This window comes from Balaenoptera ricei, chromosome 4 (genome assembly GCF_028023285.1).
Source record: "Balaenoptera ricei isolate mBalRic1 chromosome 4, mBalRic1.hap2, whole genome shotgun sequence".
In the NCBI taxonomy this organism is placed as follows: domain Eukaryota; kingdom Metazoa; phylum Chordata; class Mammalia; order Artiodactyla; family Balaenopteridae; genus Balaenoptera; species Balaenoptera ricei.
In genome coordinates this window covers 105,477,604-105,501,049 of record NC_082642.1, presented here as the reverse complement: position 1 = coordinate 105,501,049, position 23,446 = coordinate 105,477,604, and the positions used below count along the sequence as shown (strand labels likewise).

The 23,446-nt window shown below is 38.3% G+C and overlaps 1 protein-coding gene and 1 pseudogene across 5 annotated transcripts in view; both read right to left on the bottom strand.

Moving 5' to 3' along the window:
- The window catches only part of MORC1 (MORC family CW-type zinc finger 1), a 357,937-nt gene that overhangs the window by 111,190 nt on the left and 223,301 nt on the right, over positions 1–23,446 (bottom strand). For all 5 annotated transcript variants that reach the window (XM_059922175.1, XM_059922174.1, XM_059922178.1 and 2 more), the window contains 4 exons: positions 16,251–16,376; positions 4,214–4,293; positions 3,459–3,532; positions 1,055–1,119 (listed from right to left, as the gene is read on the bottom strand). In XM_059922175.1, the coding sequence (XP_059778158.1) occupies positions 1,055–1,119; positions 3,459–3,532; positions 4,214–4,293; positions 16,251–16,376 (345 nt within the window). The remainder of the gene's footprint in view (positions 1–1,054; positions 1,120–3,458; positions 3,533–4,213; positions 4,294–16,250; positions 16,377–23,446) is intronic.
- LOC132365090 (uncharacterized) lies at positions 13,027–13,831 on the bottom strand (annotated as a pseudogene).

Sequence of the window (23,446 nt, the reverse complement as noted above, 5' to 3'; positions counted from 1 at the left end):
ATATATATGAATCAAAGTTTTTCTCAAAAATATCTACTCTATAATTAGGTTCCCGTTGTTTAACTAAATAGAATACTGACTTTGTAAGGGACCCCAAAACAGAGTATTGGAGGGTATGACATAATCACTCTGCGATAGTAAATGGCATACTGATTGTCTTCAAATATAAAAAAAAGCATTTTGCTACAAAAATAAGTTCACACCAACTGGCATTATTGTAATAGGATGGTCACCTTTCATGCCTATCATTGTGATGACAAAAAAGTCATCAACCAGCTTTTTCTTTCTGAAGGCTTTAAAGAGGCCTTTGCTTTTCATTGAAGATTTCTATGACATTTATTTTATGTTTATTTTGATAAATGCATAATTAACATTTCAAATTTGTTTTGAAGAAAGTTATGGTTATATAGCACATCACGGTTCACACACACCAAAAAATGCTGAAAACTAATAACACTTCCCTAAAAATTTGTTTCTCAAAGTTATCGCAGCTTCCAAAGTCTGACTTTACTTGGACAACAGTGATTATTTTCAATTTAACTTGCTTAACACCTGAACTGGACATCAAGTCAACCTTACCAATGTAAACAATGGTTTTGTAATATAGGCTTGGTATTTTTATTTTAACCGTATATAAGTGATAATTTTACTTGAAGCATACTCTATCTTAAATTGTAAGCAGTACTAGAAGAGGGAAGGAACTGGGACCAACCCTCCAGAGTTTAAATGGCAAAGGACACAGGGAAAGTGAAGTTGTCAACTGGACCCCTGGGCAGTTCTCTTCTTCATCTAATCAAACACTGAACTAATTTTTCACTCTGTATTGAGAAGTTTTAACATATATGTACATGAAAATATATACTTTATAAATACTTTCCATTGATTACGTTGGTTGGGGGATTTTTACCATATTATGCTTAATATCATAAGATGTCACAAGCTAAGGAAGAGAAACTGTCTGTCATAATAATCACCAAATCTGCCTACTCAGAAATCAGAATTTGTTTTAACATAGTACAGAGGATTCTAGCAAACAGAAAATCTTATGTCTTACCTCCGTTTCTCTTGAAGAATCTTCTGCTTTGCTTTTACATCTTCCAAAGCTTTCTGTAATACATCCTGGAGAAGTACATTTGGTTAGGAGAGCACATAATGCCACTAAATAATTGAGAGCTGAGTTGATATTTATTATCTAAAGGTTTCACAAGGGTAATAGTGATAGGTCACATTGTCTAATGCAATTCTACAATAGCAGATACTCAATAAATACTTGATAAATGATTAAGTTCCAATAGCTAAGAAGACAAACCAAATCCAAGCCCACAGTTCTCTCTTTGCACATATCCCAGTGTCCTCTCTGTCTTTTAGAGAAAGCGTCACTGCTCCCTGTAATGTCACAGTGGCTTTCACACAAACTATGTGAAAGCTTGGGAATGTCATTCAATGTACCTAGACTCTGGCTTTTGTCTGTGAGAACAGAAAATGCTGAATCATGTGATCCATCACTAAGGCTTCCTTCAGAAAAAAAAAAAATTGTAATTAAAAAATTTTATCAGAGGCCAAAAGAAAATGTCTCCTCTATATCAAGTTCCATATACCCCTAACTAATCCTCCCCAAACTTTCCCTTTATAGGATATCCCATCCCGGGCTTTCTCCCTTTCAGAGTGCCTCAATACCGGTACCCACCTGTCTTTCTTTTCTTCTCTTTTAATTTGCTATACTGGCTCATTCACTACCCTATCTCTGGTATGCTCTCTCTAACCAGGCAGAAAAAAAACAATGCATTATTATTATTTCACAAATAAGAAGAGACTTTTTTTTTTCACACACACACACTGTATTTTATTTTTACAAGAGATAAATAGACTGACACCAAGCATTGTAAATGGATGACCACAACAAAAGCAACAATGATTGCAATTACCAAACACGAAACACACTCATACTATGTCATAATATTGACATTCAGTCCAGTAATCCTCCACTGAAGAAGAGACTTTTAATGTGCTCCATCCTCTTGATGTGAAAGATGGGCATCTCATTTGATGGATATACCACTGACTGAACCTTATTTTCATGGTCTTTAAAGTAAAAGAAAATGGTAAATGCTTGGTAAGTATTTCACTTCAAATTCAACCACCCAACCGCCTAGAGGAATTTAAGAGGTCAAAAGCCGAGGTCATTCTGCTTAGCTCTCTTCTCTGAGTTAAAGAAACCAGTGTGCATCACAGCAACAAAGCAAGCTGCTCAAAGACATCCCTGCCCTTCCTATCAATGAACTTAGAGCACAGAGCAAAGAGGCAGCAAGAGGTAACTGGCTAAGGCAAGAAGAAAGCAAGGTCTGACCCGTTAGAAAGAGTCTGTTTCTCTTGTCTCCCAAACACATACAGCCAAGGAAACTGATTTTTTTAAGGACAAAATAAAGAAAGCTTAAACTCTTCCTTAAAAGTCAACAACAATAAGATAGCTCTACGTTTACCTTAAAAAAATAAGTGAAAAGAAAAAGGTAAAAGAATTTGGGGAAAGTCATGGATAGATTTGGGGAATTAACATGTGCTACTCTTTGATTTCATCCCATATTCATGACCGTCAGATATGAGAGCTCTTTATCAGACACAGGTCTTGAAAGTTTAAGGGCAAATTATAGAAAGAATTCATATACTGAGTGTGCAGAAGAGGATGAAGGAAGGGTGAAGTGAAGCATTTTTTTCTCCCTATACCTCCTTATCCCATGCAAGCACGTAAGTATGTCATGCAATGACTTACTGTGGTAGAAAGCTTGGTACCATATTTTTGGTAAAAGTTAGCAAACTTATAATACATGTCCTGCCGCAATATTCTTTTTCTCTTCGTTGCTATGCATTATAACTAATAATAATAGTTCTTTATAACCTATCTTACTCATGGGCACATTGCAAAGATTACAGAGAATGTTTATGAACTGTGTGGAGTAACTCACAAGAAAAGAGCTTTGTAAGCTGGAAGCATTGTTATTAATATTCATAATTATAGTACATAATTCTTAGCACTAGAAAGAAGAATTGCTTATTAGTCTTCTCCTTGCTCTCCCTATTTATTTAGGTCCATAGGGAGCTATAATTGGAAGAGATATTTTCAGGGAGACTTGATAGGCTAGTTTTTTCTGCTAGCTTTTCATTATTTTCTCCTTTTCTCTATTACTTTTCCCTTCCTTTTAAAGAAATGAGTTGTGATGATCTTCCCTACCTCTCAATTCACCCCACATTTTGTTCATCTTTGCTCTCAATCTCAGCCTTCCCCCCACTTGCTGAGTTTCCTCCCCTTTCTCTGCACTCATCTATTCTCTTTACCTGTGTTAAAATTAACAATCTTCTAAGCTTGTTTAAAGGTTTAAGAAGTGATAAGAGTCAACTGTGTACAGGAAAAACCAAATGACCCTGTTCACCATTTAAGAAGACGACTCTATATGTCGTCATACCTTGGCAGGAGAAGACAAAGAAGTTCTGTCAGAGTGGTTTCCTTTGATTTGTGCTTCTTTCAATATGAGTTCAGCTAGAAACAGAAGCAAGATAATTCAATAAAATGAAACCCTTTCAAGCATCTTTAAATGAATATTACATACATATAATATATCCATGACCAGTAAGAATGGCTTACAGATAATAATCTCAGAAAATACTGTATTCCTTCTACAGCTTTCACACATTCCAAGACTAGGTAGCCATACAGGGTCCTCTAAGGCATGACAACTTATAGGGCATATATATATATACATACAAATTGAAAAGTCATGACTGAATGTTCGGCTGACTGAAAACTCTCTAAAATCCATGAAATACGGCTATAGAGCTACTCCTCACTCCTGGATCATTGCGGAAAGATGGCTTTGTCCTGTTGTGGGAGGAGTGAATGTGTAGAGCATGGCTTCTTAAAGTGGATGCAACACCAGTCTCTAAAATGATCTAACTCTGCATCAGGACAACCCTAATATACATCAATCTAGTTCCAAGTGTGTACTCAGAACTTGAATTACTTTTATAATAATAACATCATATTTAGACAAAACCAAAAATGGAAAACGTGTTATGAAGTTCCTTAGAGGTAGGAATTACATTTGATTACTTGTGTTTATTCCTATAATGCCCAAAGCAGGGTATGTCTCAGAATAACTGCTCAATAAACGTCTGCTGAATAAATTAACAATAATGATGTAGGCCATAGGTAATTACATACCTATCTTTACTGCTTCTTCTGCCTTTTTAACTTCATTTTTAAATGTCCCTTTAAAAGAAGATGCGACGTACAGATACTTTCTGAAATGAAACAAGAAAGAACGTAAGTCAGATTATCATTTTAAAGTTCATAATACAAAAATGTTCTTTAGGAAGACTGTATACTCCAGAGATATGTTATTATTAAGAAAAAGTCATCAAGTAAGTTGCATTCAGCTGGTAAGTCAGCAAAGTTTAGACCTAAGAAAAATTTCTTGCCTTTTAATACTTGGCAATTTTGCTTTAGTAAGGGAACTTCAGGAGAGATACAAGAAAATCTCTGCCCACACAAATGTTCACTTATACATGTAAAATAGGACAATTTTCTTAAAAAGAAAATTTTCTATGTAACTGCTCCATTATCAAAGTTTCTGGTTAATATACCTAACCCTCTTACCCAGATCATCACTGACACTGGATAAACTGCTTCTCCCAGTCCCTAATTTTGTCTGATACCCACGTAGACTCAGGAGCTTAACATTCTCTGATAACTTCAATGTTTAGAAAAGCAATGTTTAGAAAGGCAGTGAGAGGTAGATGGAGAATTCTAGAACATCTCTTGAAGCCAAAACATTTAAAGACATACAAAAAGAGGCATCTGTGCAGGCAGAGGAGAGAGTCTACATCTATATGCCCAATGGGCCGACGCCAGGCATAGGCAAAATACTGCTTGTGGGCCTAATTAGGCCAGCAGCTTGTTTCTGTTACAGTCTAAGACCTAAGAATGGTTTTTCCATTTTAAAGGATTTTTTTAAAAAGGAAAAAATTAAAATATGCAAAAGAGATAGAATGTGTCCAAATATTTACTCTCAGGCTTTTTCAGAAAAGGTTGGCCAATCCCTGGAATCTAGGCTAATAGCAATGGCTTTTGAATAATAGTTTGATCTAGCATTGCTTTTCCATGCTCTGACTTTTAAACAATGTAAGCAGTAATACAAATTCTTCACAATACAAACAGGTCACACATAATTTACAATGGTTGTTAGCTGGAGTCTGATTGCTTAAAACTCTTCCATTATCTCAACAGAAGCTGAACACATACACTCAAGACAGAACATCATCATGATTAATCATTAAGAGTTGGACTACCTGGGCTTCCCTGGTGGCACAGTGGTTAAGAATCTGCCTGCCAGTGCAGGGGACACGGGTTCGAGCCCTGGTCCGGGAAGATCCCACATGCCACGGAGCAGCTAAGCCCGTGCACCACAACTACTGAGCCTGCGCTCTAGAGCCCACGAGCCACAACTACTGAAGCCAGCGCACCTAGAGCCCGTGCTCCGCAACAAGAGAAGCCACCGCAATGAGAAGCCTGCACACTGCAACGAAGAGTAGTCCCCACTCGCCGCAACTAGAGAAAGCCAGCACGCAGCAACAAAGACCCAGTGCAGCCAAAAATAAGTAATAAAGAAATAAATAAATAAATTTATTTTTAAAAAGTTGGACTACCTGGAGCCCTTCTATCTGGGTTAAATGTCTTGGTGTGCCCCTTACTAGTACTGCAAATTACAAAAGACTAGGCAAATTACTTCATTTTCTGTGATTCCATTTCCTTATCTGTAAATGGAGATAAAAACAATGGCGTCTATCTCACAGGGTTGTTATGAGAATTAAAGGTGTTGATACAGCTAAGGAACTTAGAACAATGCTAGTTCATAGTACTTAATACGTGTTTTATCTAATAAACACCTTATAAGGTGTGTTTATTAAATGTGTAATTTAGAGGAAATATGTATTTTAGAGGGAAAATACATTGGGAATGAGGAAATAAAATGAGTAGCTGAATGATTTCTTTTTCTTTTAAAAATCTGAAAAATCTGCAGAAGTTTGCCCAATTACCCACATTAAAAAGGCTTAATGCTAAAAAACAAAAAACAAAAGAAAGCAAAAAACTTTACTAAATGGCATCCTGCATTCATCTACTGCAATGGTTTAATGAACAATTCAAATTATAATAACTAACTGTGTATCTTTACCTCTGACTTCAATGTTCACTTTCAGAGAAAATTTATAGAGTTAGCACAGGAAAGGAACAGCCATAAAAAGCTAAAGTAAACCATTTTTTTTTAGATTCCATATATATGTGTTGGCATACGGTATTTGTTTTTCTCTTTCTGACTTACTTCACTTTGTATGACAGACCCTAGGTCCATCCACCTCACTACAAATAACTCAATTTCGTTTCTTTTTATGGCTGAGTAATATTCCATTGTATATATGAAGAACCTAGGGGCAGGACAGGAATAAAGACGCAGATGTAGAGAACGGACTTGAGGACACAGGGAGGGGGGAAGGGTAAGCTGGGATGAAGTGAGAGAGTGGCATGGACTAATATAAACACTACCAAATGTAAAACAGATAGCTAGTGGGAAGCTCCTGCATAGCACAAGGAGATCAGCTCGGTGTTTTGTGACCACCTAGAGGGGTGGGATAGGGAGGGTGGAAGGGAGACACAAGAGGGAGGGGATATGGGGATATATGTATACATATAGCTGATTCACTTTGTTATAAAGCAGAAACTAACATACCATTGTAAAGCAATTATACTCCAATAAAGATGTTTTAAAAAAAAAAACTAAGGTAAGGCAATTCTCAGTTTGTTCCCTTGATTTTCTTTTACAGTAAACATTATTCATTTAAGTCATAACCTAGGTGTATTTCAAATCAGTCTCTAACACATTTAGAGAACAGCAAAACTTAAGTTTTAAAGTAGGAAATCATTGGTCCCTATGTACTGGAATTATCATTTGTTTTTTAAAATCACATAATTAATCTCGTTTGAATCATTTAAATAAATTTTTTTTTTAAAAAATCAAAGTGAAATCAAGGAGAAACTGAACAATGAGGTAATCCTTCAAAGATGATATGCATTAAACTACTCAAGCATTTTTATAGACTACGTGTTTACAGCCATAGAAAGTATAGGTGGCATAAAAGCTGCCAACTATGCATTAGTGCTTAATTTGAAACAACAAAGAGCAAAAAATGCTCTCTCGGTGGTTTGCATCATCGAGAAAACCTGGTCCCAGGTGATCTGTACGTCTCAGATGACATTTAAAATTTTACAACTGCTCACAATAATTAAAGAAAGCTAAGAAATATATGTAACTTTGTAAATCCAGCACCATAAATCTCCCCATTCTCATAAAAGAAAGACTCTCTGATGAAATCTCCATCTACAATCAGAAGCCCCCATCAGCCTCACAACTATTGTTTCCTACTAGTGGACTCTGGAAGGTACAAATGCCTCAGAGCCAGAGTAATACTTGCTCTGGAGGACAAGGAAGAGAATCCATACAGCTCTGTCTGTTCCTCAGTCCCCGCAACATTCCTTGCAAGGGAACGGTGTCCCCTCTGGAACCAGGCTTCCAGTTTCTCAGTGGTTAGAACTCTTCAAACCCATCTCCCAAACTTTGTGTTTACTTGAACTGTGCCCACCACCAGAGGCTGCGGTCTCTGTCTCCATCTTGTTTCTGCCTCTTTCTGCCCCATTTTAGGTCTCCACTTTTCCTCACACATTTTACCTTCTACCTCCCTACTCTCTTCCATCAGTGAAACTGTATTCAAATATTTTGCTTATGTCTGCTCTCTACCAATTTATTGAATATTTTATTTAATATTTTCTTTCTAAAAGAGCTTAAAAACATAAGGTCAAAGAAAAGTATTGAGGGAAATAAAAATTAAAACAATATAAAAGTTTTGCTTCTTAGAATGGCAAAAATAAAATTAGAAAATACCGTTAATAGCAAGTATGGATTTGGAACCACACAAAAGTACACTCTTACACAACTGTTGGTATAAAAATAAACTGGTCTCTACTTCTTGGAGGGTAAGTTAACAGTACCCATCAAAATTAATGGTGTGGGCTTCCCTGGTGGCGCAGTGGTTGAGAATCTGCCTGCCAATGCAGGGGACACGGGTTCGAGCCCTGGTCTGGGAAGATCCCACATGCCACGGAGCAACTGGGCCCGTGAGCCACAACTACTGAGCCTGCGCGTGTGGAGCCTGTGCTCCGCAACAAGAGAGGCCGCGATGGTGAGAGGCCCGCGCACCGCGATGAAGAGTGGCCCCCACTTGCCACAATTAGAGAAAGCCCTCGCAGAGAAACGAAGACCCAACACAGTCATAAATAAAAAAAATAAATAAATAAAAGAACGTGAATTTCTTAAAAAAAAAAAATTAATGGTGTACCTATCTCCTGACACAGAATTTACTTCTGTAATCTGTTGTATAGAAATAATCGCATATAAGCATAAATATACATATGTCCAATGATGCCCTAGCATGACCAGTTTAGTACTGTAACAATGAAAACTCTAAAATCCTAAATATACATCAATAAATAGTTAAATAAACCGTAGAGTACAATATATTTAACAATGACAGTAAAAGATCTCCAAGAGATCATTTGTAAGTGAAAAAAACAAGTTGCATATAATTTTATATTAAAAAAAAAACTCTGTGTGTGTGTGGTTTGTGTGTGTGTAAATGTGTAGAAGACGATCTAGAAGGGTATTTATTAAACTCCAGGCAGAGGTTCTCCTTTGGGATGATTATGGATTGCTAGAGCACAGAATGAACGACAAGTGATAAAGGGGACTTTTAGTTATTTGATCTTCTCCAGTCTCTAAGTCTGTATTGTTTGAATTTTTATTAATTTTACTATCTTAGGAACAAAACAGATCTATATCCCCTAAGGAGAAATAAACCCTTAAAGAGAAATAAAAATATAAATAATAGTGAGTAATTTTTAAGATTTTATGTGGCAGAAGTATAGAGTATAGCATAATACAGCATTTTGAGTAACTATTTTAATCAGAATCACCTACAGAAATTTAAACTTTCAAGGGTATTTAATACTCACACTTATAAAATTTGTCCAAAACATGTTGGCTAATATAAAATAAAATATTTTTTTTAATTTTAAGTTGAAAAAACAGACTACAAATAAAGAAAACTAAAGTTCTAAACTTTTAGTTATGCAGAAAAAATTAGCCCAGTTATGAATCACAACTACATTATAGTATTCACAGTCATAATTATTTTCTTTTTTAAATTATGAGTCTGCCTGATTAGTCATACTATAAAATTGTTATAGTCCTTAAATTATTCATCAAAACATGTAATGAGGAATGATCAAGAATTTTCTGGCTAGTATAATGTTGACAGCGAGACCTGGGTGTCAGATAGACCTCTCAAACTTAGTATGTCCAGAACGGGTAGAAAGAATCCCATCACCGTTCCTCCTAATCCCCACACCTACACCTCCCCTATCATTCCCAAGTTTTCGCTCAGGGAAAAAACTTAGAAGGCTTTCATGACTCCTCATTTTCTCTTCACCTCACACCCAATCCATCAGCAGGTCTTGTTGGCTCTATCTTTACAATATATCTGTAATCTGAACAGGTCTCATTACTTCCACCACTACCACCCCAGCTCAGGCCACTATAATTTCTCACCTAGAATATACTAACGGTATCCTACTTAATTTCCCTTCCTCCCTTCTTGCCCCATAAAATCAATTCTCTACTGAGCAGCCACAGTAATCTTCTAAAATAAAAAAATTAAGTAACATCATTCCTCTCAAAGTCTTTACATTCTCAATACAACCACCTCTTCTTGCTATGTTGCTCAAGGCCTTATGGGACCTGCCGCCAGCTACCTGGCCTCTTCCCAATCACTGTGCTGTAGCTATACTAGCCTTCCGCCTGCCCCCACCCGCCCCCCGCCTTTACCTGGTCTTCTCTTCCCAGAAACATCTTCCCATAAAATTCTTATATGATTGACTATGGTATCCACCCTCCAAGACGTCCTTTAACAGTTCTTACCTCCTGGTGATCATGCCTTTGTGTAGTCCCCTCCCACATTGAATCTAGACTGTGTGACCAAAATAATATGGAGGAAGTGATGGTAGATGACTCTTGAGTCTAGGTTCTAAAAGACCGCTGTTTCTACTTTGTTCTCTTGAACTGCACACGCTGGTGGAAGCCAGTCCCTATACCATGACAAATACTCAGGTGGCCCTGTATACTGGCTTTGTAGAGAGGAACCAATGGCCAGCCATGTGAGTCAGCCACCCCGGAAGTCTGTCCTCCACCTCCCATCAAGCCACAGCAAGCCCAGCCAAAATCTCTCACCAACTTTATGGGACATCCCCAAATAAACCCACCCTACAAAGACACTCTCAAATTACTGAGCCACAGACACTGAGACATGACACATGGCGACTTTATTATTAAGTCATCTGGGGGTGATTTGTTATGCAGAGATAGATAATACATTCATTTTCTCAGTTTATTCAGCTTTCTGCTCAGAAGTTATTTATTTAAAAGTAACTTCTTTGATTTCCTATCTAAAATAGTCATCCACGAAGTGAGAGAGTGGCATGGACATATATACACACCAAATGTAAAATAGATAGCAAGTGGGAAGCAGCTATCCAACTGCTGATCCAACTATTGCTTTCAACTACTTTACTATATTGAAAGATTAAATGATTTAAGATAATACAAACTCATGAAGGAATACATAAGATGCACAGTTTACAAAAGAGACACTTCTAAAACATTATTAGTCTACATAGGTGGGTGGGATGTGAGAAGCTGGGGAAATCCCCCCAAAATGAAGACTGTCCCAGAAGCATAGTGTTGCAGAGTATTCAACAGCAGACCATAAACTTAGTGTCCCTGAATAACTTTATAAGGATCATGCCGCTCCTATGAAAGCAGGGGGACTCCAATTCCATACCACTTGGGCTCCTTCCTGCATTATGAGTCCACAGCAAAGCAGTGTTGATGAGGAATGGAGATCTTCAAACAGATACTTTGGCTCCATCACCCTTAAAGAGCTTTCAGAGGTGACCACTCCATGTCCTTCCTTAGTCCTAATGTGCAGAGATTTAATGCCTACATAAATCTGAGAGTTATTTCTCTACTAAACCTAAAGAATTCAAAGCCAAAGAAAATCAGTAACGTCTGTTGCCAAAGATCTAGTAATATAGCCATATATTAGCCTGTCTTATTAAATAGATAAACAAGACCCCAAGACTTCTAAAATCTTTAAGTTGAAAAAGACCTTAGAAATCACCTAGCTGAAATACTTTCCCAAATAATATTTCTTTCTACAATCTAGGCTCTTTCAGGGACAAATGTGTCCTCGTCTTAGATGGGAGTGCTTTCCACTGCTTCATTAATCTCGTGCCACACTCACGATTCTGAGTTGCTATACCTCGTGTCATGTGTGTCTGGAGAAACTAAATTTGCCATCCTAGACATACTGAATTTAGTATTCTGAACGTCAAACCTGCTAACTGGACCAGGGACTGGTGTTCAACCAAAAGAAGCTGTGTAAGTGATCAAACCCTTCTGGTGTGTTTTATCCCCAAACTCTGTCCAATAAGAAAGCTTTGAACTTGTTGGTGGAAAACCCATCCTTAGAGAAGCAAGTACTAAGTACATACAGCAAAGCCAGCTCAGCAGAGCCCAGGTATAACCTGAGCAGCACTGGGCTGTTGCTTCAGTTCTCTAGAACATCCCAGTCATGGAAACACTGAGACAAAGGTGACAGCAAGGGTGCTGTATGTTGCCCAGCTCCTTGAACTCTTTGAATATCCTTATATTAAACACCAATGGAGGGACTTCCCTGGTGGCACAGTGGTTAAGAATCCGCCTGCCAATGCTGGGGACACGGGTTCAAGCCCTGGTCGGGGAAGATCCCACATGCCGTGTAGCAACTAGGCCCTTGGGCCACAACTACTGAGCCTGTGCTCTAGAGCCCGCGAGCCACAACTACTGAAGCCCACGTGCCACAACTACTGAAGCCCACGTGCCACAACTACTGAAGCTCGCGCGCCTAGAGCCCATGCTCCGCAACAAGAGAAGCCACTGCAATGAGAAGCCCGTGCACCGCAATGAAGAGTAGCCCCCACTCACCACAACTAGAGAAAGCCCTCACGCAGCAACGAAGACCCAACTCAGCCAATAAATAAACAAACAAATTTATATAAATAAATAAATAAACAAACACCGATAGAAAAAGGTAATCTGTGTGTCTCTGCCTTGCAAAAACAGCCTAACGTTCTCATGCTGAGCTAGCTCTGTCTTCCACTTCTATCCAGCCATCCAAGTTCTACCCTCTAGGATTCCAACCATCATACGGCAGCTTTTCACGTTTTCACTCAGGCCCTGTGTCTTCTCCCATCCACGGCATGATGCTCAATTCCACCAACGACCCTCTACCAGATAACCAGATAGTTAATTTATACTGTGAGCTAGGAAGTCCCCTTCCCTCCTAAAGCATCCTCATCTGATCACCCTCCAGACATGGTATAAGCAGGACATGGTTTATTGGTAGTATTACCATCTTGTTCTTTTCTTTATTTTTCTTTCATAATTGAGATTTTATTGGTTGTTTTAAGGATCAGTATACAGACATTTCAATTTGTAAACAATTCTCAATATACGTACCAAAACTCTAAAAAATCATGTAGTTGTGATTCTTTTCTGAACAGTTATTCCAGTGACTTTCCAGCTTAAAATTTGGAGGTAAATTTTCCTTCACAGGATATCAAGTACCAATATCTTCAAATATTAATATGCTATTACATCGTAAGTCCCACTAATTCACAATTTAATATCATATACACTACCTACTCAAATTGTCAATCGTTCACAGCACATTAACAGTTACTAGAAGAACTGGACTACCACGACCAAAGATGTTACAAAGTGCACAAAATTCTGCCCAGGAGAGCCAAGATCAGGGGGTGAGTGGTTTCCTTTAGGAAACAATTCTACCAAAAACAACATGGGAAGAGAAGTAATTTAAAGCGTTTAAGACATCAAATGCACAACTGTCTCCAAATTGCCATTTAGTATGCTTTGTATTATAGGATATAAAAGCTACCCCCCATCTGTGGAATGTTAAGCTGACACCCAAGACAATCAAAGCCTCCCATATTCAATATCCCACTATTTTCTGGTTGTACCAAAAAATAAACAACCAGCAAATGATTTCACCTCTTAAAAAAAAGCATTTACACTTAAAAAATGGGATGAGGTGGGATTCCCTCCCTTTTAAAAATGTTTCTAGAGCTACTAAAAAACTTGCATTTACAAAATAGTTGATAAAAATATTCCTCTGGATTGTACAAGGAGGGAGACAGGGACCCCTGATAGGACCAGGTGTGTGATATTAATCAGACTTGGCTTCTTTCCCTCCTGCTTCATCAGAAGCTGCGCTCTCCTCGTTTTTAGCGTCTCCATTTTCTGCAGGGGAGACTTCTTTAGTGTCTTGGTTAGCCACTTCAGCCTGTTTTCCCTTTGCTCCCCTTTTCCCTTCTGTTTGCACTTTTCTGTCTGAAGATTTATCCCTTCCTGCCGCCTTTTTTGGCTTCGTTTCTACTTTTGCAGGAGCCGGTTTCTTCCTTTTGGGCATCGTTGCGGCGGGGCGGGCGCGGGCCGGGTGCCTGCGGGCGCAGCGCCTCCGCGAAGCTGGGCTGCCTGGCCGCCGCCGCCGCTCCTCCCGCCGCTCCTCCCACCGCCCGAGCTGCTGGGACCCGCGGCGGGGCCGGGGGAGAACGCATGGCTACCGCCTTGTGCTGCTCGCTAAGCTCCATAAATATTTTCAGCAACCCTGTCACACTATCAGCTTAGATTAAGCTTGTGGTCAATGAAAACATCTATTTTTTTCATGTAAATCACTGTCCAAGTCTAGTATATTAACACGATAGATTTTTAAAATCTAAATTCAGGACTGTAGGTTATTTATACTACATTTATCTTTCGTATTTCAACTCTCACATCTTGTTTGCATTATGCCTGATATAATAAGATACTCCTTCTAGTTCAGGGTCAATTATGAATTCCAACATGCCTGGTTTTCACCCAAGCTATTGATTAAAACACTGAACAGAATATGATTAAGGGAGGAAACCAATGACATGACACCAAAAATTCCCCCCTAGTCCCCTTCTGAACTTGTTAGAGACACTGGGGTAAAGGAACTACAGCAACTGTTAAGTCCATCCACACAATTAAAATCCAATCTTCTTTTTTCTGTTTGCTACGAAGATACAGAGAAACGACTGACCATAAAGTATAGGTATGTATTCTTATAAATAATACTTCAGGGTTCATGTCTAGAAGTTTATTGGAGCCTGGGTGGTCAAGTGGACAGAGTATTTAATCATTTTTAATACATTTTACATGCTTCTACTCTGGTCCTATAGGGTCATTCCCAGCTTTTAATTTGTTTCCATACAGCCATTGGAGCTAGAGTGCCTTTTAGGGAAGAAATAAAGTAAGGGTCACCCCACTAGGGGTGAGATAACATGGAGAGAACGCCACATATTTCTTACACAAAACTTTTGCCACCAGAGAAGCTGTGAGGAAAACAATATGCAAGTAAATAAGTCAAATGGAGAGAAAGTTAAGCCTAAGGGATAAAGCCATGAAAAATTAAACCTGTCTATACTGTAGATCCCAAAACATATCAGACTTAACAGTTTATCTGAGCCCCATGAAAGTATCAGAGCCTCCTTAAGTATCTTTTAAGGAATAAAATCAATATTTATATTATATCTACTTCCTGGTAAGATATATCTAAGAATATTACACTGAAAGGTGCATTAAAAAATATACTAGGGTGGGAAACAGCCATCACTTGATATAAGTAGTTTAGGTAGACGAAATTCAATTTAATAAAATTCCCTCAGAATATAGAGATAAATCCACATTTTCCATTGGCTTAAACCATTTTTTACCCAAACTCACTAAGAGGAATAATTTAATTTGCAAAGATCAGCTATATTGATTGATCCAAGAGACCCTTGGTGCTTCCCAGAAGAATGAGACTGATGAAAAGGAAGTATCACTTTGATATGAATTAGGGAACAGATTTATAGAGTAAGTCTCAGGCTTGGTATACTTCATTTTTCAAAATATGACCTGCAGTACAATCAGAAATCAAAAGTAAAGCTTTTGAGGAATCCATTCGTGTGTGGTCAGGGCATTCATTTCAGAGATCCACAATTTTTAATATTAATATCAATATGAGTGATTGCAATGCCCCAGAACAGCAACTACTTATTCATGGAAATAAGACAACATAACAAATGTGGGTCTGTTATAAAGAATTAGTGTGGTATAGGGAAAGGGGCATGGAATTTGAATTGGTAAAGAATTCGGAGGCAGAAGATTTGAGTTCCTATCTAGTTCTGACATTTATTTATTTCTAAATGATGATAAAACATAACCCACAGGGTCACTGCAAAAATTAAATAACATAATGTATATCAAAAGGCGTACATATAGACAATATAAAAGCATTAAATGTTCCTCCCAGTAGATAGTAAACTCCTGAAAACTAGAACTAATCTTATCTTTCTAGCACAATCTCAGACTAACAGAAGGTTTTGATAAATGTTTAGAAAACAAATGAATGACCACCCACAGAGCACACACCAAAAAAAACCTGTTCTCATAGCATGCATAGTTGTGCAAGATAAGTTATATAATATACAAATGTAAGCTTAAAAAAAGCTTATGCTAAAATATAAATGGTAATTAAAATATAAGTGAACCAGATGTATATCTATACATATGTGCATTCTATATATAAAATATACATACACATATATGTATATGACTTAATAGTTCAAATATATTTGAGTAAAAAGAAAATATAAGTGAACAGATTTTTTTAATAGAACCCATTACAATCAAAGCACCTAGGAGTCACTGAAGTAAATAACATATTCCTACTTGGGGGAACCATCTAACTTAGAGTGTTCACTGCAGTATGTTACTATCATGGCCAAATATTTGTTTCATATGATTACTCTTCAGCAAACCTTCCAGAATGCAGTTTGAATTTTATTTGCAATTGTAAAAATCTTACTATCAAATTGTAAAAATCTTACTACCAAATCACTTTAACAATTGGGGTGGGAGGTATTTTACAAATGAAAACTCTATGAAGATAATTGAACAAAAGTGAGTTACCTGGGTCTGTAGAGGCAATAACATAGGTATTTTGTTTTAACTCTTTTGGCCTGAATGAATATTCTCATCCAAGGGTCAAAATACAGAACAGATGTATAGGCTCTGAATGACCATCTCTCTGGAAAACTAGAAAAGAAAATATCAAAGGCCATACTGTAGACAATGTAATAATGACAATGTAATAATGACATTATTTGAGAAGAAAAAATAAGACTACCAAGTCATAATGGTTACTTCAGGAACTTTTTTCTAAACCTAATGACACAACAAATACCAGCAAATCCTGCAACACTCACACACCCCTAAATACAAGGGCTTCCGTGAATAACCTACACATTGATTAGAACTGAACTCTGGTTGGCAACTAGCTGATTCAAAGTAGAGTTACATCAGCAATAGAAAAGATACTTTTCATTTAGGCTATCAGCCCAGAAGGACAAAACCGCCTCAAATAAACAAAACAATCCCCCTGCTCAAACATAACAAAATGAATCTAGGCCCACATGAATGAAATACATTTCCATGAAGTTATTGCAAACAGAGAAATACAATAAAATGTTTCATTTGCTTTGAAAATTATGAACAAGAAGCATAAAACTTCATTCTGTAAGTGAAATTAAGTGTTAAAATAAGTATTAATGGCCAGCTGAGGGGAGGAGTCTGATAACATGATAAGTGCAAAAGAAAAGAGAAAAATAAAGGGTGGAAAGGCAATAAAATGGGAACAGAAACAACATAAATAGCCTATGAAGAAAACCACCCTTGTAAAACTGCACATTGTTGAGAAGTCGCTGTGTTGCTGTATACCAACAACTCCAGGGACCTTCTATATTAAAGTCTACTTGTGAACTGTAAATCCTCTCCAATTAGACAAGAAATAAAGATGAAAAACAGGCCCAGCCATGCTTAAGAAGCAGTGCTCTTCATCAACTGGGTCCTAGAAAAGTCTACAAGGGAAGGGCTACAAGGCACAGATAGAAAGCAGGGAGCAGTAAACCTATCATTTTTACAATCCTACCTCAGTCCAGAGGGAGACAAGTTGGTGGAAAGGAAATATAAAGCCTGTTGGGGAGTGGCTGCTCAGTGGGGTCACATTACTGGCAGTTACTCAGTAAGAAAGAACCGAGCTCCAAGGAATTTACAAAAATGAAGACGAAATCCATAGGCAGTCCAAGGATTTCCTGGTTGGTTATAAGTTCCTCCAGGCAGGATCTGAAGCTCATTATGAAGTCAGGAATTTCTATTAGTTGTTTAAAAAGAAAGCCTTCAGTAGACTTTCCCAATATAAATTATATAAAAGTATCTAGTCCATGGTTACTACTCCATAAATACAAGTGCAGCTTTAATGTGACACGAAAGGCTATCTGCATGATTACAGTAATGTAGTCAATTATTAGTATACCAGAAGCTGCACAATCAAGTAAGTCCTCCCCTGTTAAGAGGAAAAAAAAAAGTCACCTTGGGACACTATAAAAATTCTGAGGACTTGTGCCATTATTCAAACCCTTTCTGGAGCTCCTGATTTGAAATTGCCCTTACAGCTAGAAGCTCCTTCTTTTCACTCTCCTCAAAGCTAACACTTCTTTGTCATTTGAAGGTAAAAGTCGAAAGTAATTCAGAGACAAGTTTGAGAATTTGAGAAATTTGGTGAGAGATCCAACTGGGTTAGACAAGTTTTGGTTAAAAAAAATATTATACAAATATAAAATAAGGACACTAATACGTCTACCTCTTAATAGGTTACTTCTTTACTCATTCAATTAATATTTATAGGTAAATATTCATAACATGTGTGCTGGGGATCCTCAAGACCTCCCCTATGTGAGGAAGATGCGCTAGAAGGTCTCATGGGACGTAGCATGTAACTGTATTCATGGCTAAGCTTTATCATGGTGATGTAGTAAGGATATACAATGGCTCCTATGGGAAAGATAGGTGGTGTCTGGAGGAATCCTCGTGTGGCTTTCTTATGTTCTCCCCCTCTCATGAAGGGTCACACAGAGAATACTCTTTCCCCAGCTATGAAAATGTAGCAACGTGTGTGTGATGCTTCTGCCTCAGGAAGCCCATTAGAGACTCTGGGCCCTCAAGGCTTTTTCATCGTTGTTTGTTCTTTGCTTCTGTTTTTGTTTTTTTACTGGGGCTGGTCATATAAACACCCTCTGCCTAGCATGTATAAAAATTCCAGAGTCCCAAAAGAAAAGTAGATTTTCAGCGTATATCATGTTATTTGCACAGTGAGCCACCCTCACCTGTTACAGAAAGTTTTATATCAGTGAGGGGAACTGTTTACCAGCCAAGTTCCCAGAAGCCAGCCAAGGGCCAATCTTGCAAGCAAGACTTCTAGCATTAACCCTTTTCTACACACACACCTACTTTCGAAAGTTCCCGTTTACTTGTGACAAAGAGAACAGCAGTACTTCTTATGCTATTATCATGTCAGTGATAGAAAGACAAAGAAGGCTAAATATCACATCTGTACATGAAACAGGCTACCCAATGTCACTTTCAGACGTCTTTATATGATACGTAAGGTCCTTCATGATCTGGACCCCACTTAACTCTCCAGCCTCGTCTCCTGCCAGGTTCAGTCTAGCCATTTAGGACCACTTCAGTTCTCCAGATATGGGGTCATGCTTTCTTACCCCCAAGCCTTGGCACATTCAATTCTGTGGCCATTTTCAGTTAGCTCCTCTTCACGCTTCAGATCACACTTCCTCTCAAAGCCTTCCCTCACTCCCCAAGATTGGGTGAATCACTCTCCTCTGGTGCTCCCCTCCTTCTTCTGTGGCCCCCTCCACAGCACTTGCCACTTTGTGGTGTCGTTGACTGTTTACTTACTTGTATCTCCATCAGGCTGTACCCTCCATGAGGCTAGCATCCTCATCAATAAACATTTGTTGAATGAATGATAATTATTCAGGACTTCCTTGGCTTAATTTAGAATGAACAACAGAGGGTTCCCTATATAAGACTTTTTAACGACTGATCATCTTCAGTGAGGATGTTACCAGTGTTTACAAATAAAGCCACCCACTGGGGAAACTGAGATACAAATGTACCCCGTCATCATGGTATCTTCAGAAGATCTAAGAAAAAATATAGTGTCACTCTCCATCATGCAGGAACTGCTTCATATATCTTTTCCAAGAGGTGTTTGTCTCTTGTTTCCTCCTAAATGTTTTTTCCAACCTAAAGTTTTCCAGAAGTATCCATATCTCTCTCTCTTTGTCTGTATAATCTTTCTCTCTTACTTTCTATTTAACTGGCTATAATAAACGGAGAAAGGAAGAGAGAGAGCAAACGCCCTAACATACACACACACACACACACACACACACACACACACCGTCACGTGACAGACTTGAGACGGGAAAATTGTCAGGCAGAGGCTGGCTTTATAGTCTGTGGAATATGATAGGAGGAGCTGGGGTAATCTATGTGCTTGTCCCCTGCTCAGCAATGGGTATTCTCAAAAAGGTCTCAAATTTAGCCTCCAGCTGTGGCTGTGGCCTCTGTGTGGCCTCTTTCCTCTCCCAGCCTATCTACCCTGTCCTCCTGCTGCTGGACGTGTTGCTCCATATGGGGCATGTCATGGGTGGATTGGTGTGTTGGGACCACCAAACTATGTCAAGGGTAGGAGAGGGTCCAGAGGGAGGGGTCTCATGACCAAGGTCAAATCTCCTTTATCTACCGAGTCAGATTCTCTGTGGCTGGAGTATGAGAATGTGAATTTTTTTAAAACTATCCAGCTGTTTCTTTAACTCTACCAGTTTTAAGAACCATTGCCTGGTGGACCTACTGGACAGGGTAGTATGTAAAGCACTTTTCCTGAAAGAAGGGAGTGGAACAATCTCTTGAAAGTGTTTGGACCTAGGACACCCTCCACATTTATCTACACTGGGTACACAGACAAGACTCCCATCCAGTCCAACCACTGAGCTACCTTCCATAGTTGAGAAAACAACTCTAAAATCTGGGCACCAGACTAAATTAGATCCCTTTTGGAGTATCTCTGAAGTGCCATATTTCTCTTCATGAAAATACTGTATACTATAACCAAAACTGGTTTATAATTTTCTAAATTTATTGCTAAAGCCCTTATAAAATCTCTGAAGAGTTCTTGAAGTTGAAATTAACAAGGCCTATATTATCTTGAATATAAAGAAGTGCATAAGGATTTTTAACTAGTTTAAGTTCTGAACTATAAAGGGGCTAACCAAATTTAATCTCAGGGTAGATTATACCTAAGAGAAATGTCAACTCAAAGAGGCAATTTAAAAGAAAAGTTATAAGCTACGCAAAGTAATGAAAGTGCTTCTGCCATAACCATAGTATGGCAAGCACTACATTATAACAATTTGAAGCTGTGACTTTTGATGTGTTCCTAGCCAGCTCAGTTAAGACATAAACTAGAGACATTATGGAATGCTGCCCAATGACTGTCAATTTAGAAACACACTGGCAACATGACACCTAATTTCAAAACATTACTTAGCACAAAATTTCAACTCCATTATTCCGTATTATGCCATTACTTTCAGAGCTGTTTTTTTTTGGATGGATTCCTCTAGTTGCCTGAGATCCTGAGCCACGATGGATTCCAGGGGCAAGAAAGGCCCTTTTGATAACAGCCAATTCCATGACATGCCTTTTTTTTTACTAGAGTCCGTGGTTTCTTCCATTTTTTCATAAAGTTGAATATGTTAAGAAGATATTAAGTAATTGAAAACAACATGGGCACAAGGAAATTGCATATATAACAGACCAAGTGAAATGGTCATATGATCCTGGCCCCCCAAAAGGGAATCAGGAAAAATGCAATAGGAGTGATCAAGCCTTCACAGTTTGGAAGTCAAAAAAGATTTCAAAGGTAACAGAAGCACTTTACAAAATTTCCTAAAACTCCCTCTCTCATCCTAATAAAGGTCCCCAATGATCTTCAGGGATGGAGGACAGTAGAACCCACTACGGAAAGTGCCAGCACCTTCCAATGAAAGTATTTGCAATATCCTTAGAAAATTACCTAGACATTGACATTCAATTTGGTTTACCTTAATTCATTTGTTACTTGCTATGTACCAGGCACTGAATTAGTTTACAGAGCATTATAGTAAGTGCTAGAAAGAAGTGCTATGGGAGAAGAAGAATGGACAGAATTAAAATGCACTGAGAACTTCCACATGCCCAGTGCTGTGCCTCTTCTATTTCTACAGTATTCGTATTAAGTAGATGATGCAATCGCCTCATCCTATAGATGAGAACACTGAAGCTCAGAGACTACAAATAACTCACCATTAGAATGAAAGCTCTCTCAACAGAATTCAAGCCACCTGGGGGCAGAGATATTTGTTTTCTTCCCTGATATATCCCCAGATCCTAAAGCAAGGCCTGATACTTACACTCAATAAATACCCACTGAATGAGTGAATGTAAAATGAATCTACCTATAGTCCGTTACTCAGTGGAAGAACCAGAATTTGGGACCAGTTCTAAGTGACTACAAAGTCCACGCTTTGTATAATGTACCTCCTGCCTCCAAGGCTGAGTGGTTGGACGCACAGCACTGCTGCGGAGTGGTGGGGATTAGCGGACGGGCTCAGGCAGCCTCCATCCACAGCCCCTACCTGCCTGTAAGCCTGAGGTTCTGGCTCCTTCAACTCCATCCACAGAACAGGATTCAAGGATATGGTGCCCATATTTTCTAATTCTGTATGGACTTTACAAAGAATATATGATACGGCATTAGACTGCAAATGCTGCCCGTTCATTCAATTAACCCTAATGTCTCTGCTGACAGACCATGACATCATATAAAGGAATATTTTTTTAAAAATCAAAGACATAGCTAGAATCAAGTTGGTAGACTTAGAACACATACTAGTCTCCTGCTGAAATCCAAGGAAGAATAGTAAGGACGCTCGGGTGCCTAGAGAGGAATGAGAAAAAGGGGAAAGAAGATCAGAGAAATATAGGTGACTAATATGCAGGATGCTGCAGAACACTGCACAGACATTAACTTTTTCTCTGGGTGAAATGGGAAGTCACTGGAGAATTCTATACAAAGACTGTTTAAAAGACTACTCTGGCTGCTACAGAGGAGCAAGGGTAGAATAGTTTTTACAGGGCCAAGGGTGGAAGCAGGAAGACCAGTGGACCAGTGGGAGGACTTCTGCAATAATCCAGGTGAGATATGAGGGTGGCTTGAGATATGACCAGGATCGTAGCAGCAGAGGAGATGATAAGTGGTTGGATCTGGATCTATTTGAAGGCAGAGCCCATATGAAAGGAATAAGTTACAAGAGTCCTCCAACTGCTGAGTATGAAGAACTAGAGAAAGACAAGACCCACATTATGGAATTATTAAAGGTTAAGAGAAAATCCTAAAAGCTATGCACAGGAAAAATGAGTATTACAAAATTTTAATAATTACATCTGCATCACACTTCTCACTAACAACATGGATTCAAGAAGTCAAACGAGTAATAAGTACTGAGAAAAACAATTTTTAAACCAATATTCCTTTATCCATTTAAACAAGTACTAAGGTAGAAAGGGGAAATAAAGGTACTTTTTTTAAAATTTTATTTTATTTTTTTATACAGCAGGTTCTTATTAATTATCTATTTTATACACATTAGTGTATATATGGCAATCCCAATCTCCCAATTCATCCCACAACCAGCCCCCACTTTCCCCCCTTGGTTTCTTCTCTACATCTGTGTCTCTATTTCTGCCTTGCAAAACAGTTCATCAGTATCATTTTTCTGGATTCCACATATATGTGTTAATATACGAAATTTGTTTTTCTTTCTAACTTACTTCACTCTGTATGACAGTCTCTAGGTCCATCCACGTCTCTACAAATGACCCAATCTCGTTCCTTTTTATGGCTGAGTAATATTCCATTGTATATATGTACCACATCTTCCTTATCCATTCATCTGTCGATGGGCATTTAGGTTGCTTCCATGTCCTGCCTATTGTAAATAGTACAGCAATAAATATTGGGGTGCATGTGTCTTTTTGAATTACGGTTTTCTCTAGGTATATGCCCAGTAGTGGTATTGCTGGATCATATGGTAATTCTATTTTTAGTTTTTTAAGGAACCTCCATACTGTTCTCCATAGTGGTTGTATCAATTTACATTCCCATCAACCGTACAAGAGGGTTCCCTTTTCTCCACACCCTCTCC